The sequence below is a fragment of the Staurois parvus genome, unplaced genomic scaffold (genome assembly GCF_062004578.1).
Source record: "Staurois parvus isolate SC_StPar_1 unplaced genomic scaffold, SC_StPar_1.0 ptg000292l, whole genome shotgun sequence".
NCBI classification, from domain to species: domain Eukaryota; kingdom Metazoa; phylum Chordata; class Amphibia; order Anura; family Ranidae; genus Staurois; species Staurois parvus.
In genome coordinates, this window is record NW_028318088.1 from 3,263,190 (window position 1) to 3,280,663 (window position 17,474).

General features: G+C 41.2%; 1 protein-coding gene across 1 annotated transcript in view; it reads right to left on the reverse strand.

Moving 5' to 3' along the window:
- The window catches only part of RAD23B (RAD23 nucleotide excision repair protein B), a 45,281-nt gene that overhangs the window by 4,917 nt on the left and 22,890 nt on the right, over window positions 1-17,474 (reverse strand). Inside the window, exons 4-9 of the mRNA XM_089682606.1 lie at window positions 15,327-15,607; window positions 14,081-14,136; window positions 13,118-13,245; window positions 10,535-10,673; window positions 9,031-9,158; window positions 5,774-5,932 (exon numbers count right to left, since the gene is read on the reverse strand). Of these exons, the coding sequence (XP_089538732.1) occupies window positions 5,774-5,932; window positions 9,031-9,158; window positions 10,535-10,673; window positions 13,118-13,245; window positions 14,081-14,136; window positions 15,327-15,607 (891 nt within the window). The remainder of the gene's footprint in view (window positions 1-5,773; window positions 5,933-9,030; window positions 9,159-10,534; window positions 10,674-13,117; window positions 13,246-14,080; window positions 14,137-15,326; window positions 15,608-17,474) is intronic.

Below are 17,474 nucleotides of genomic sequence, written 5' to 3' on the forward strand. Positions count from 1 at the left end.
GCAGCGCCTTCCTGGAGGTCTCCATGCGTAAAAGTAAAGATCCCTAACAGCTAGGTGCAAGTTCTGGTGAGTAAGAGGATCAGGGATAGCCACATAATTGGATTCAGAATCCTGCACCCTTCGATCCACCCTTTCCACTTCCGACCGTCGTCTGACCTGTAACTCCCCAATCAGGGTACAGTATTGTCCTCTAAGGGTAGCCTTACAAGCCTCCCAGTTATTAGTAGGTGCAGTGGAATCCTCATTAGAGACCCAATACTGCTGCAATGCCTTCCCCCATAGAGGGTTCTACCTCCGGGTCAGTAATCCAATAGCCTCCAAATTTTTCCTCCCGGAGCATCAGAAAAAGTGGAGGAGAAGTGATTGGATATCCCCCTAGGAAGGATGGAGATCTCTCAGACCCTCGCTAAGAGTGGAGTCGTAACATAGCAAAGATCAATTCTCAACATTGTTCTATGTGATGCCAGGTGGCAGGTACAGGCCCTGGTCTCAGGACTTTTCCAAAGCCACATGTCCGTGAACTGGTAAAGCCCCACCCACCTGGCCAATTCCGACTCCCCACTAGCGTCAGGATAAAGTTTGTCAACACTAGGATTTGAAGCGAGATTTAAAAAAAAAAAAAAAAAAATCGCCAGCTAGGAGAACGTGGGATATGAGGCCAGGAGCAAAGCTAAAGCAGCCAGAAAGTGTGCAGAAGCAGGAGATGGAAGATAGAGGCCAACAATTACCATTTCAAAACAGTTGATCATCGCATGTATCAAAACGTACTTGCCCTCGGGATCCAGCCTTAGATGGAGAAGGGTGAATGGCAATAATTTATGAATAAGGACACTAACTCCTCGGGCATAGGAAGAATACGTAGCATTATAATAGTGACCAACCCAAGCTCTCTTCAAGCCTAATACTTTACGGCCCATCAAATGGGTTTCTTGCAAAATACAAATATGCGGATTATACAATTTGAGAAATTGGAAGAACAAGGAATGCTTCACGGGGAAATTGAGGCCCCGCACGTTCCAAGAAATACATTTCAAATCAGGGGTCTCCATAATAAAGGTGTTGGAAAACAGTTGCGATCACCCAGGCTGAATCCCGAGAGGAAATCACAGAACTGTAAGACATACATCAGAAAAACTTGTAGATCAGCTTGATACCATACATAAACTGGACCACATGAAATATCAAATGTACAGATGTGTCAGAGAAAAAAAAAAAAAAAAAACTATTAGACTCCCAAAAAAACATAACTGACCACCCCCCCCAAATCGGGAGAGTCATGTTTCCCTGAACAAAATCAGGTAACAAGCCATAGGAATGTCCGTGGAGAGAGTGCAAAAAGTCTGTGGAGCTCACATGTCAGAGATGCCGCCTCATATCTAATGGGGCAGGTCACTCTACTATAGCCGAGGGCACTGGCTTAAAATAAAACTTGATAAACGGATATTCCAGAAGTCCCGATGCAGAGGAGGGACCGGGACAAAGACAGTAGATCGAGTAAACCGTAGTACTCTTCCAGTGGTGAAGCAGGATCAGCGCTGTGGTTGTAGGGTCTCCAACCAGGAAGCTGCCCTCCTCAGGCACAGTAAAGAAACGTGTAGTTTCACCATCTTGAACTCTAAGCTTCACACGGAACAGCATGCCATAGAGAAGGCCTTTTGCAAGCAGTTGGGCCTTGACAGCATCAAAGGATCGACGTTGCCGTCAGGTATCCACTAAGTAGTTGGGAAACATAAGCTTATAGTTTTCATAGCACAGTTCCCCCTGAGCCCTGGCCACCCACAGCGCCAGATCTCGATCACGGTAGTTGAGCAACTTAAAAATAAAGGTGCGGAGCGGACAGCCAGGTGGACCCCAGGCTGCCGGCATCCAATGGGCCCTCTCGACCAAAACAAAATTGTTAGAGAATCTGCGTTTTGCGATTGCAGAGATTCTGCCACAATCCCAAAATGCCCAGGTGTGAATGAAGCTCTCCCCCCCACCCCCAGTTCACACATACACCATTCTGGATGCATTTTCAAACTTAAAGATTTGCACGATAGGCTAGACATCATGTGTTCCAGCATTTTTGCAGTGAAGTCAATGGGAGGCAGTGTGTGAACCCAGGCGCCAGGATGCAATTTCTAGCTGCCATAGCGACCTGGGATTTGTTGAGGCCTTATTTACACATATCTAATATTTCATACTTACCCCATTAGACAAAACTCTTTTTTTGCTTACCTATAAAGTTCATTTCCTGGAGTGCATCACAGGACCAGTAACTTCATTTCCATTACGACAGAGTTATGATCCCACTTTTTTTTTTTTCTTGTTTTGTTCTAGGTGATGGGCACATGTGTGCAGACTCAGCATGAAAATAACTTGAGTCTCAAGATTCCATCTGGGAATGGGAGCACTAGCTTTTCTAGTTCTGTTGCCTATGGCTTCTGCACAGAGGAATGGTATCACATTACCACCTTAAAGGATAAGTTCACCTTTTCCAGCCGTTTTTAGGGTGGAACATGTAACATGCTCTCTGCCCGATCCCCCTAACTCCCCCCCCCCCCCCCCCGTAGTACAGGGAGAAGTTCACTGTAAAAGCTGTCACTTGTTAAAAACATCGTGGCTGTGCGGCAGGACTGTTTACTGTCTGCTATAAAACATATCTGATAATAAAATAGAAAAAAAATCTAATTTCTTCATAAATTATACCAGTAATGGCGGTGATCAGCGACTTATAGTGGCACTGTGATTGTGGCAGGCAATCTGACACTGCGAGGGAACTGTCTGACACTGACATCACCAGTGACACTAACACAGTGATCAGTGATAATTCTATACACGGTCACTATACTACTGACACTGGATGGGAAGGGGTTAAAATCTCGGGGTAATCAAGGGGTGAAGTGTGTGCTTAAAGTGGTTGTAAAGGCTTAAGGTTTTTTACCCTCATGCATTGTAAAAAAAACCTTTAGTGTGAAGTGCCCCCTCCCCCCAATACTCACCTGAGCCCAATTTCAATCCAGCGATGTGCACAGGAGACTCGGCTTTCCCGGGTCTCTCCCTCCTTATTGGCTGAGACATAGCAGCAGGAGCCACTGGATCCTATCAATCATAGCCTGTAAGGAGAAAGCGGGGGTGGGGACAAGTCCCCCTCTGCTGTGCCTTAGGGATGCAGAGAGCAGGGCTCAGGAGCGTGCACATACCAGTGCCTCCCATAGCAGGCTGCTTGCTATGAGGGCACTGCTCAGGGGAGAGAAGCCAGAATCGCTGGCGGGGACCCAAGAAGAGGAGGATCAGGGCTGCTCTGTGCAAAACCACTGCACAGAGCAGATAAATATGATGTGTTTAAAAAAAAAAATCTAATTTCTTCATAAAGTTATACCAGTAATGTCACACGGTATTTGCCTAGCGATTTTTTAAAAGCAGTTTTTGGGGGGAAAAAATACACTTTAATAGTTTACAAAAAGGAGTTATATATTTGTTTTTTTAATTAAAGATGATGTTACGCCGAGTAACTTGATACCCAACATGTCACCACACATGAGGTATCAAGGCAATAACTCAAGTGTGGTTTGAACACTGTTTACATATGTGGGTGTAACCTATGTATGCATTCCCCACCGCAAGAGCATGGGGGGACGGGGGCACTTGAAATTTTTTTTAAATTACTTTTTTTATTTTTATACTGTCCATTATAAAAGAAAAAAAAAAAAAAAAAAAAAAACCACATGTAAACTTCCATTGCATTGTGATAGTATTAAGCAGTGACAGGTTCTCTTTATGGAGAGATCTGGGGTCAATAAGACCACACATCCTCCACAATGTAAAGCATTAGATTGGAAAAAAAAAACAAAAACAAACAGCCTTGTTTACATTAGGCAGGAAGCCCCAAAACCACCAGAAAGCAGCAGGAAGGGGGGGAATGCCCATCTCGCCGCTTCTAAAAGTGATCCAGAAACAAATCCACTGCACGGATAACTTTAAGCAGAAATGGAATCACCAACTGAAAAATATAATACAAGAGTTATCGCACATTGCTGCAGCCATAAGCCTGGTATTCCACTTACAGCCTAAGACGTATTTTGACTATGGGTGGGTTGGGTAAAACTAAGGTCTCTTGACGTTTATCTGAAGCACTGGGCTCTCATCTACTGGAACCATAAAATAGTAAACTGCCAGATCTAGCATAGCAGTACTCCATTTCTAAGCAAAAGCTCTTGACATGGGGTGTTGCAGAGAAAATCGCTTTAGTGAAACAAACCTTGCCAGGGTGAGCCCAATCTGTATATAGTACATCCTTTAAACGTGGATGTACAGGAAAAGATTGAGGATGCTGTGGTGCATGCCATGATCCAAATTCTGTAATCCTCATTGCAGAGGACTCAGCTTTAACTTAGTCTGGACCACTTCCACAAGAAAACCCACAAAAGCATTTTGGTTCTGAGATAAAAAAAAAAAAAAAAAGGGACCATGGGATTTCTCAGATGGGGAGTCTTCCACATCCACCTCACTGGAATTCACTCTTCCTCCTCCATCAATGAGTGAATGAGGAAGAGGGGGTACTCCTGTGTTTGCAACTGATATGGTCCAAACTGGAAAGGGTTCCAGAGAGCTGGTGTTGCAATCCAGCAATAGTAGATGGGAGTTCCTGCCTTGACACAAAGGAAGTGAAGGGAGGTGTACCAGAGATAGTGGAAAGACCAGACAAGTGGGGGTAGTCAGAGCTGCCCGGAATTAACAGATCCCCGGGGGATATATTGCAATGGGAGCAATGTCCAAGTTCCTCCCTGCTTGATCAAGGAATCTTTCCCCTTTGATGCCAACCTTTCCACTGTTGCTTTGACATGGCCTGCTGAAAGGCATGGCCTGCCTGTTGCAACTGGTAGACTGCCTCCCCAGTACGTGATGCGAGTCACCTCTGAATGCATTCACGTAGAGAGGCCATGATGGCAGATGCCCAAATACTCAGTCCCTCTGTGACGCCATTAGTAGTACTACACATGCATATTCTAGTCATCCCAGCCATGAACTGCAGGCATGGGGTGCAGGACTGCTCCACCTTCTTCACGTGGTGCCTAAAGCCTGCCAGACCACCCCTAAACACTGCTACTGCTGTGAAGTGTTTGGGTGGAATCCATACAGGGAAACAGTTAAAAATAAAGGAGGCATAATACATAAATTAGCCCACTCACAGCTAAACTGAAGGATGGGTAGGTCCTAAGTACTGGTGAGACATAGCACCCTGCCAGTCCAAAAGGCAATATATCACTGCACAGGGTCCCATTGGGCAGCCTACAATATTGACAGAAATATTACAGCCTGCCCGTGTGTGTTCAGTGAAGAGACTCAGAAATCCGGTCTACTGTTTCCTAAATGGAGTCTAGAGAATCAAGCTATTTTCTTGCAGAGTCTGCACTTACATGAACATCACTTAAGATGGCAAAAAAAACTGAAGCAATGCCTAGCTAGAAGGGATTATAGGTCTGTGAGGAGATTTGATGTTTTTTTTTTGCCTGTGTCCACTCAGCTGAAGGTGGTGGCATGACCCTATCGTAATGGATGTGAAGGTACCAAATATCCTGGGATGTATGATAAAGAAAAATATTTTTATTTAAGAAACACTTTGGATTTCATTTAACATTCAAATTGCAGAGATATACCTTTGGATTTTTAAAGCTTAATTGAATAAGCTGAAGATAGAAGCTAATCGGTTGCCCGGCATGGCTGCTCCAGATTCAGGATGCTCCAGTTTTGAAAAATACTCTCCAATGTGTGCATGTTAACAAGTACATACCCTTTCAATAGCTTCCTTTTCCTGAGGTGTCACTTGAATATAGTTCATATGACCACTTCCAGCTTCAGCTGCCACTCCCCTTCCTCCTCCCTGACTTCCTGATTCTGGGATTGGATCATTTAACATCTGAATGAACTGCTCTTGGTGTTGACTAATTTGCTGTTAAAGTGTAAGAAACAAAGAAACAAAAAAGGTATAAAAATAGACCAAATATGATACAAAAACTATCCTATAAAGATCAAGGCAAGAAAGCACCAATTAATATAGTATTTGTACACAGTTACTACCAAGTTTAAAAAAACAGAATAAAAAAAACAAACACACAAAAATAAGATCAAATGAGAAAATGACAATATAAATTACTTTAACCGTTTCAATACCGTGTGATTTTATACCTTCCTGCCCAGGCCATTTTTCAGGTTTCAGCGCTCTCACACTTTGAATGACAATTGCGCGGTCATACAACACTGTACCCAAACTAAAATTTTATAATTTTCTTCACACAACTAGAGCTTTCATTTGGTGGTATTTAATCACCGCTGGGGTTTTTATTTTTTGCTAAATTAACAAAAAAAGACCAAAAATTTTGAAAAAAACACACATTTTTCTTTGTTTCTGTTATAAAAGTTTACAAATAAATAATTGTTCTTCATAAATTTAGGCCAAGATGTATTCTGCTACATGTCTTTGGTGAAAATAACCCAAATTAGGATGTATTTTTTAGTTTGTAGGAAAGTTATAGAGTTCACAAACTATGGTATAGATCTGAATATTGATCAATCCTGAAGTACTGACAGCCAATCTAATTTCTTGAGGTCCAAGAATGTCAGAATAGTACAGATATTCCCCAAATGACCCCTTTTTGCAGAGTAGACAGTCCGACGTACTTCATAAGAGGCATGGCGAGTTTTTTGAAGTTGTATTTTTTTGTCATAATTTTTCGGAAAATGAAAAAATTAAAAAAATTATTTTCACCATTTTTTTTTTTTTTACATACGGTCACCAGTGCAGTACAGCGTCTTCATATAACTGGCATGGCGGTGAACAGGGACACTGACTGGTGACAGTATGAAAAAATATATATATATATTTTTTTTTTATTTTTTTATTATATTTAATTTTTTATTACATTTTTTTAAAGATTTTTTTTTCATATTTTACTATGACCAAAGTAGTACAATGTTACCATAGTAACATTGTAGTACTTTGGGGGAGTGATCAGTATTTTTTTTTTTTTTTTTATACACAGTTTGCTTATAGCAAAGAATTACTTTGCTATAAGCAAGCATTTAGCTGAATGAAATCGATTCATTCAGTTTTTTTTTTTTTTTTTTTTTTTGTGCTTAGCTGTGATTTGGTCACAGCTAATCACATGACATGTGCATGTGACCTGCTGTGACCATTCACAGCTAGGCACTAGTATACAATGGATGGCATCATGAATGAAGCCATCCATTGTATACAACTATCATGTGACCTGCTGTGATTGGTCACAGCAGGTCACATGGTACCAGCTACGGGAGCCGGTACTCGGATCTGTCATCGGCCGTGTCCGAGGTGCACGGCCCGTGACAGATCCCGCTGCTGCGCCGCAAACTGTGCATGTGCGGGAGCACGCCAAATGGCGTGCACCCGGAATTTAGGAGCGCATTTCAAGCCGCCAAACGGCCATTGGCCGGGCGGCTAATGGTTAAAAGTCATATTAAAGGCATTTAAAAAAAAAAATTACAAACATGTCATACTTACCCAATCTGTGCAGCAGAGCAGCCCTGATCCTACTTTTCTTGGGTCCCCCACTGGAGCTCCTGGGCCCTCCCTCCTGCTGAGTGCCCCCAATGTAAGCAGCATGCTATGTGGGCATCCATGCAGGACCGCTCCTGAGCTGCTGCCCTGCATGTCCATTCACACAAAGAGCTGCAGCTCAGCCCCCTTTCCTCATCAGCTCACTGACTGTGCCTGACAGCAATGGGAGCCAATGTCTCCAGCTATTGTTTCAGCCAATGAGGGAGAGCCGAGGATCTCGTTTATATCGCTGGACCGCAATGAGGCTCAGGTAAGTGTTGGGGGGGCTGCTGCAGACAGGTGTTTTTTTACCTTCATGGAGAGAATGAGCCTTTACAACCACTTTAAACCCAGCTCCAGCTAAAGTTATTTATGACAGAGTTGAAACTCTAGTCAGGTATTTACTTCTTAGAAATACAGAAAAGAAAAAAAACAAAAGATACATTTAATTGTTGTAAATAGGTCAAATAAAAACCATTTCTCTCACCTGCAGCATACCCTCAGCAAAATCCACTGGACTGATAGCATTATACTCAGATTTACTGCAATTTTACATCCAGGCTAATTTGAAACTTAAGAGAATTTCAAATTTTTACAATCTACTTCTACCATCAAACCCCCAGTCCACCAAACAGTGGACTACTGCACTTCATTGTCTGCTAAAATTCTACAAGTGCATCTCTTATTGGGAATCAACTCAGAAAATTTCCCTACCCAGAGCCGGTGTTGGACTATTTTGCACCCTAGGCAAGACCAGCTACTTAATACCACCCCCACCATCAGGGTTCAGCACAGGATAAAATGTGAAGGGAGTTGAATAAACCATGACCACAAAGATCTATATTAGGACCAGAGATAAACTCTGTTTGTGAATATACAAAAGTAATATTTGTAGTAGTAACTCCCTACTACCAACAATTAAAACTACCTTGGACTCATCAAATTCTTGAGGTGGTGGCAAAGAAAGGCAAGAGAGAGGAGGTAAGCAGTGTATACAGTGAGGGAGCACTGCATACAGGACTCCCTCACTTGCTGCCGCTAAATGTCATTGCCGGTTTTTAAATGCAATTGCCAGCTTTTTTCCCCATCACTTTATAGCTTCGAGAAGAAGCTGTCATTCGCCCTGCCACTAAAGTAAACAGAGGGGCGGAGTCACCAATTGACCTTTTGTTTACTGTAGAGGTGGAGTGAGTGACAGCCCCTTCTTGGAGCTATGAAGTGAAGGAAAAAAAAAAAAGCCGGCAATGAAATTTAAAAACTGGCAATTACATTTTGCAGCAGCAAGTGAGGAAACGGTCAGCACACACTGCCCCACACCACAAAGAGGACCGGTCACTTATATGTTATCACATAGGGGACTATTGGTTTAACTATCACTTTAATATTACCTTTGAGAGATGCCAATATCCTGACTAAATCTCCAGTCATTATACTCTACATGGGTACTAGTGCAGTTTTATGACAAAGGAAATTACCTGCAGTAATGAGGGATTTTCCCTCCCAATTTGTTGTAGAAGTGCCGGCAACAGAGAAGGATTCTGTTGAATAATCTGTCTCATCTGCTGAAACTGAGGTTGATTCTGTAAGAAATCAAGGGGATTTCCTAGAAATAAAATAAATGAAAAATACATATATGTCACCTTGTAAGCTGAAAAATAAAATTCTTTGCTGCCCTGCTGTCAACATGCTGTCTTTTTAAAGTAAACCCAATCTGGCATAGTTTCAACAGTGCTGAAGTACAGGCATCTTGTGGTGGCCTTCACAATGATCTGCGTTGCTTGCAGAGATCCTATGCCCAGCCTGTATGTGGGACCTAAACCCCTGCCCACTTCCACACCTTGCCATTAAACGGTCAAATGCCCAAACTTACGTTGGCTTTAGAGGCATGAAAAGGCAATTTGGTCAGAAGTCAGGGCCCAATGTACAGCCTGGGTATAAAATCCATGGAGGCTTCACAATTGATTTGGAGGCCAACACAGTTGCCTGGCATCTCTTCAGTACTGCTGCGACCTTAAAAACCTATTTGCCCATATCAGGTTCACTTTAAAAATATGCAAAGACATGAGATGACAGTTGTCTGAACTAGCCATTCTAAAAAATCATTTCTATGAGTATCAACAGTTGGGATAAATTAACAGGTTGGAAAAAAACTTGTCTAATCAGCATAGTTTCCCCTAAGACCAGCTTGAGTTAAAGTGGAACTGCACTGTATCTGAGCACCACAAACCAAAAATGCTATTTAATTCATTGTTAATATTCAACGCAAACTCCCCCATCCATCTACTTCTCCATGCTTTATTTTGCTAAGAAATCATTTTGAAAAACATCCCCTGGCATTTCTGGCAGTGGCTATCTTGAGTAAGAGCTGATTTATGTATCAATTACTTCCTGGAATCCATCTGCCCTTAGCTCATACATTGGCTGAGCTGAGAACCCTCCCCTCCTGAAGACTGCTGGGATGTATGACATCTTTTGCCTAGGCATGGAAATCAGAAAGTAACTGAAGAAATTTACCAAAAAGTTTAACACAAGTAAATATGATGTGGAAAACGAGTTGGGGAGACAAGCGGTGGTAATGTCACACTCTCCCCACTGTCCACAGAACACTTTGTATTCATTCAGAAAATGCATTCTCTGAATGGCGCCTGTGCCGAGTGGCAGACCTGTGTTCAGAATGCAGCCCAACAAATGCTCAGTACAGAACCCATAAGCAAGTGGAGATCACTGAAGTAGTGGTGTCTACTTCACCAATTTCCAGCTTTGTTGTATAGGCCAGGTATGATTATTTACACTGTTACAGTGGTACAAGCAGGACCAATGCAACTACGTAAAAAAACATACCATGCCTGCAAATCATCTTTAAGCTACAGCCTACAATGCATATCAGTAGTCACGATTTGACTATGTTACCATTTTGCCAGCAATCGTCCATACAAATTCAAAGCAGCGTCTTCTCAACAGGCATAAACACACATTTACCTCCAGAAGAAGGTGTAGAGGGTGTAGTTGTAGTTGTAGTTGCAGCTGCACCAGCTCCTGCCGACAGAGGTGGGGTAGGACCACTGACTGCTTGGGGAGGATCAGCACCAGCTTGACCTTCTCTGTCTCCTGGGATTCCCTTTAAAAAAAAAAAAAAAAAAAAAAGTGTAAGTTTCTCATATTCACAACCTTCTGAGCATCATTTTACATGATAAATAATACATACATACATTTTATATATTACATATCGAAAAAATAGCTGGTCTTTGAAGTGTTTGAATTTCTTAGACAGCGTAATTTAAGTCACAAATGGCCTTAAAAGATATCATTAGCATATAACTTATGTGTAGACAGCCACCAAATTCCAACCTGCACTGCAAAATGGCCGCAAGAAAAAAAAGGGACTTCAAAATCGGTGGCTTAAGGGCATCAAGGCACAGGTCTAATTTGAAAAGAGCATGACAGATGTCAGAAAGTGGTTAGATGTCAGAAAGACTTGCCTTAATCACTTGCAAGTCACTGAACTGGAACAAGCAAGTTTTTATTCTTCCTTTTCCCACAATCACTTACAAACTGTGTAAGATTATACATACAAACTTTTATCTAACCAGGAGGTATGAACCAACTACCAAGATGGATGCACCGTTCATACAGATCCCTTTTAGACAATTGAAATTATATGGAACCATGATGACAATGTAGTAATTACCTTGCCTCATTTTTTTTCTCTCTTCCATTTCCCTTTCTTTCTCCATCCCCTACCCATCTCTCCTTTGTCACGCCCCAAAATTTCCACACAGGATTAATAAATGGTCATATATGTCGCCTACTCTATCCCTTTCACATCACTTCTGTTCACACAACCCCACCCATCAAAAAGGCAAGGAGCAAAACCACAAAGAACACAAGAAAACTAGTATCTGTATAATAAATTATTCAAGAAACAAATCTCAACAGGTGGGAAGCATGAATCTCTGTTAGGAACTATTTTATGAAGGCTTGTTGATAAATACTTGGCTGTTCTGTTGATTTAAAAATGAATGTAAGCCTTCAGATTTTATTTTCTTAAAAGTGCAATGGTTTTCCAGAGCAGCCCCGATCCTTCTCTTCTCTGATCCCCCTCCAGCACCGTCTGCTCCTCCAACCTGCCGAGTGCCCCCATAGCAAGCCACTTGCAATTGGGGCACTCATGCATGCTCATTACTGAGCTGGCTCTGCCCCTGCTCCCCCCTCACTGGCTGTGAATGATAGCAGCAACAGCCAATAGGTCCTGCTGCTGTCTCTGAGCCAATAAGAAGAGAGAGCCACTGTTCTCATGCACAACGCTGGATCGAGATCAGGTTCAGGTAGGTATAAAGGGGAGAGTCAGAGCAGCACCATGAAGGTTTTTCACCTTAATGCATAGAATGCATTAAGGTAAAAAAAAAACACCCTATCTTTAGAACCACTATAATGCCTTCAATGCAAGTTTCCTTTAAAATAGAGGTGAAATGTACCACTAGTCATGGCCATAGAAAAAATGCATAAGTACACACCTCATATCAAACCCATTTTTATTTTTTATGTGTAGCATGTTCAATTTGTATTGCCCGACGCCCGGGACATATAGTTCCAGGCACCGGGCAGTTTTTTTTAAACCTTTAGCCCTACTGCGGGCAAGTAAAAATATATATATTTTTTAAATTGTAAAAAATTACAGTTACACCCAAGCACATTACACCCCCTCTCCCCCCCCCCCCATTTTTTTTTTAAGGCCCCCCCCCCCCCCCCCAACATGTACACACGTACAAAAGTAAAAGCACACGCCAGGGCACCTATGCATGAAAAAGTTGATTGTGAAACACGTTACATATTGCCGCGCACACCAGAATGAGAGCAATAATTCTAGCACCAGACCTCCTTTGTAGCACTAAACTGGTGACCTATAAGGGGGCTTTAAACTTGTCACCTATAGAAAATAGAGTATTAAAGTTTGTCCCCATTTCAGGAGCACACGTGAAACTCAGTGCACCCTCAACATTTATTTTTTACCGGAAAAAACAAAAAAAAAGGGGTAATTTATTGCTGTTTTGTACCCTAAAATTAAGTATATTTTTTTACCATCTTTGTGGTAATATTGTGTGATATAAATTGGAACTACCATTATTTTACTCTCCAACACCACTGCTTTCCGAAAATATTTTTTGGGGGTTCAAATGTAGTTTTGGTTAAAAAAAAACAAAAACATTTTTTTTTTCCAGGACAAGTAGATTTGGATCCCAATTTAGTCCTTGGACAAGTAGTTTTTAAAAAAAATTTCCACACCCCTGCATGTTACAGTTATGGATACAACTATTGAGTATTGTACAAGAAGAAACTAAAAATAATAGCAATTAAAGCTTTTCACAGGCAGCTGATTCCACTTAAAATTGCTGAATTACAATCTAAAGTACATTTACAATTTTTTTCTTCATCGTTATACTGCTCCCTCTGAGTAGTAATTGCTCCAGAGAAGTAAGAGACATAGCCATAATAGGTGCATATTGGCAATTACTAATAGACAGTACAACTGGAAAAAGATAGAATTAGAAGATATATGCTTACCATAAGGAGATACTCCACAGCCCTGTCAGGGTTGTTAAAGCTGGCTCTAAGGGCAGCAATAACTTGTTCTCGCTCATAGCCCATAGACATAATTTCAGTTACCATATTTTCATATGACTGACCAGTTACTGTTGAAAAAACAAAGGGGGGTTATGCATTGTATACAAAGTACAAGGCTGCCACTCAACGTTACTAAAGAACAAGTGCAAAAAGGCTGGAACTGTGAAAACTGCTGTATGATTAAATAAAATGCACATGTATCTAAACACAAAATACAAGAAAATAACAATAATATACTGCAGCTCACCAGTCCTTAAAGTTGAACTTCAGGAATTTAGCCAATTAGTAAAATGTGCAGGCATACTATGAGTTAAGTCCCGCAAGGTGTATGCCACCTCCTGGACCTCCTTTATTTTTTTACATCTGACAATTTTACAGAGCTTCAGGATAGCCATCGCTACACTCTGGGGCTCAGAGGAGAAACGCTGTCTTCTCACACACAGCAGCTCTGCCTGCCCCTCCCCTTGCTGCCCATAAACTTTGTACTTTGTGAATGAGTTCACATAATACAAAACACTTTATGACTGGGCAGGAGGTGGGAAGGGGTGGGCACAGCAACTGCATGCGACTCCGCAGCTTAAAGAGCTGAGACCGAAAGGTCCAGAGTTGGAGTTACAGAAATATAGAGGTAGAACCATAAAACCATCAGATGTAAATTACAAAGATGAGGCCTTTCGCAAACTAGGTGTTTAGGCCCGTTGCATGACATCCTGCCCTTTTGATGCAGGTAGAAGGCCTGGAATTGTCCACATCCTGCAATAGCTCCCCACCTCCCAAAACTCCAGCACTTTTACTAGGAACAGAAGCTAGCTGTCTTTTTCCAAATTTCAACTACTAGAACAAAATATTATGGTCTTTGTTCCTTTGGGGAAAAAAAAAAAAAAAGAAAATAAAAGAACTTACCAAGTGCGCTAGTTGCATCTTCAAAAAGTGATGGCCGAGAAGAGTCACTGGGTACACTGCAGGGAAAAAAGAAAACAAACAAACAAAAAAAAGCTTTCAGGACTTAGGGCAATGTAATGGCATGGGTCAAAAGGTAGTACTTAAAATGATTTTAAAAAGGTAATTTTTTTTTTACAAAACAAATATGTCATACTTACCTGCTTTGTGCAATGGTTTTGCACAAAGCAACTTAGATCCTCTTCTTTTTGGGTCCGCCGACAGCGGGCTCAGGTAAGTGTAAGGGGGCAGGAGCTGCACCCAGGTTTTTTTTACCTTCATGCGTAGAATCCAAGAAGGTTAAAAAAAAACAAAAAAACCTTCTGCCTTTAGAACCCCTTTAAAGCACTTCCCGACACTTTCAAGACATTTTCCTGAAGCTGTAAAGTGCAGCTTTAGCTTTAAGTGCTCTCTCTCTTCTACTCACCAGGAATTTATAACTTCTTAGCCAAAGGGTGTCAAGAACATACACAGGTCTTTTAGATATGTAACAGTTATGAGTGTGTCTCTTCAGATTTGTAGGACTTTTACATAAAAGCATTTGCACAGTGGTGCAATTGAAAGAAGTCTATGCATTGCATATTATAAGCAATAAAAACTGTACAGAAAGCTCTCAAAGGCGGGCAGTAAATTTTCTGGAAAACATGAGTGAATAACACTTCTAAAATACTAACAAAAAAGTTAGGGCCATGAATAGGCAAGCATGAAAATATTGTTGCATAATTTTAATTGCCTACTATGAAGTTCAAAGTTTCTGCTTACATTGGCTGCACTTTTAAAGAGAATCTGTGATCATGTGTGAGTGCTAAATTTTTGAAAGATGCCCTCTGGGGCTTCCTGGGAACCCCAAAGCTTAGAGAGGTCAAATATGTTCAATTCCTGAAAGTGTGCTCATCTCATCCTAAGTCTCGGTATAGCCTACAACATGGATGGACAGCTTTAATGACCAATAGTGAGGCGCAGTATGGGAGGTCAAATGCAACTTTGAAAACGGAAGTTGACACTTGGATTTTAGAGCTCCCAAATATTTTGGCCTCTTGAGGAGGTCTACAAAATATGAGCATATGTAAGCAGACACGTTCCTAAGGGGCAGTAGGTTTAAAGTGAATATGGACACTTTAAATAGACAATACATATTTAGTGAAGCACATCATCACTTTAAAATCATGCAAATAGAATCATGTACAAAAATGTAATGAATTTCATATACCTGCCCTCCGTTGATGAAGGGCTCACTGTCTCTTCAGGACTTTCTGTCTTCTCTTCAGGTTTCTCTTCTGTACTAGCTGTGGTTGTCTGGGGTTCAGTAGTAACTACTGGACTAGGTAAAGGGATATTAGGTAAGGGGTATGGAAGGGACCCAGGTGCATTGGTTCGGGAAATCGGTGTATATGTCTGTGGTGGTGATGAAGGGGCAGCAGTAGCAGTAGCAGTGCTAACTGGCTGAGTTGGTGCTGGAATTGGTACTGAGGGGGCTGATGCTGGTTTTGGCTAAACAGGAAAAATATAAAGAAATAAATGATCATATATTACTTAGACATAAACAGTAAATACAATAAGACAACCCCACCCAGAATTTATTTCTTGGGCAAGCACCAGTGGATTGAAACTCTAGCTGGCTTCAGACTGATATACAGCACACTGAAGTGCCATTCATTTAAATGGATGGTATCCCAATGCACTAAAAGAGTAGTGGTTAACACATACATCACTTTGCTTTAACTGATTATAAAGTGTAAGTTGCAGTTTTGGCTTCAATTTGTTAGTGGTACTAAATCTTCTAATACATTTAATGTATCTATCTATATATCATAGTGAGCAGTAGTAATCTGTGATGAGCAGTGTTCTCTGGATAGAAAAAAAAAAAAAAATGAATTTCTTGAAAAGGGGGATCCACTGCCAACCAAACTTTCAAATAAAACTGAAAAAAAAAAAAAATCAACTCTGTACTTTAAAAAAAAAAAAAAAAAAAAAAAAAAAGGTACTAGGTGACAAACCCAAATCTACCCAAAATTGTAGGAAATCTAAGATCATAAGTGAAGCTGGGTACACAGGCTGAAAAGAACCGGCTAACTTTCAGTCCACGTGTACAGCTTTCTGTTCTACAGCTTCTGTCAACCGGGCATGATAAAACACGAGCAGCCAATGGCTGCGAGCGCTGAGCAATGTGTTTTGGCAGGGGGAGACACAAAGGCAAAGCGGGGGAGATCGCTGTACTAACGGTTAGTAAGGTGATCTGTCAGTTTTTTCATTCAGCCCACTGAGTTGAACGAAAAAAAAATAAAAAATTTTAGTGTGTACCCAGCTTAAGCCTAGTCTTTTTCCACCGCTAAGTAAAAAAAAAAAAAATGCTTTCCACACCTAAGCATGAATCCTACTAGGAATCTATTAAATATATTTATCCTACAGATAAGTAACTATTTTCTCAGGACACCCTGTTCCTCCTGTCTCCAGACTGTCAGATGACAGAGTTGAGGGCTTGGGTGTACCATAAGACCCTGAGACAGGGCTGTAGCTGAATCTGTGGTACCCCTGGAAGAGAGAGTGACAGAGACAAGGGGGTTGGGTAATCATGGATTTTTCCTCATGCATGTTTTATGAACCGGAGGACATGGGGGAGTGGAACAATAATTTAGCCTATTTTTGGTTTGCACTTTCGTTGAAGGAGAAGCCAATGATCTCAGAGATAGCTGTCCTGGAAAACAATTAGGCAAATACTTCTATATTCAGATCCTTGCATCACCATTTAACACCAAATGTAGCAATGTGGCAGTTTCAAGTTGGCACAGAGGAAGCTGAAATTCTACATGCGGATGGTAACAAGAAAAATGACAATTACCAATATCTACCAAGTTACGTGTTATGAATGGCATGGTAAACATGGAGTTAAAGCAAGCTCACGGCTGCTGCTGTGGTCATGAGCTTGGTTCGGACTTTGAAAGTCGAACTTCGTCTAAAAATGGAAGATTTGCTTCCTCTACAATCCCCCCAAAGATCCCATCAAGACGGAACACAGGGGCCAGCCAGATAACTGCAAAAAGAGGATTTACATTAAAAAAATGTCTACATTTGTAGACCACATAGTGGAAGAAAAAGGGAGCTGCAGAGTTACTAGGTGGGAACATCCACCATTATACTTAGAGGCCTCGATGTTCCCAAACAGATATATTGGCATCTACATAAATAGACCATATATACAGAAGTATCCATGAATCTCTGTCCAGTTTAAAAAGACAACATAGATGAAGAACTAATGAATACATATCTTTTAAGCCCAAAAAAGAGGCATACACATTCCAAATTCCACAGAAGTAGATAAGCTTACTATTAAATATAAGAGTCTATGTAGTGCTTACCA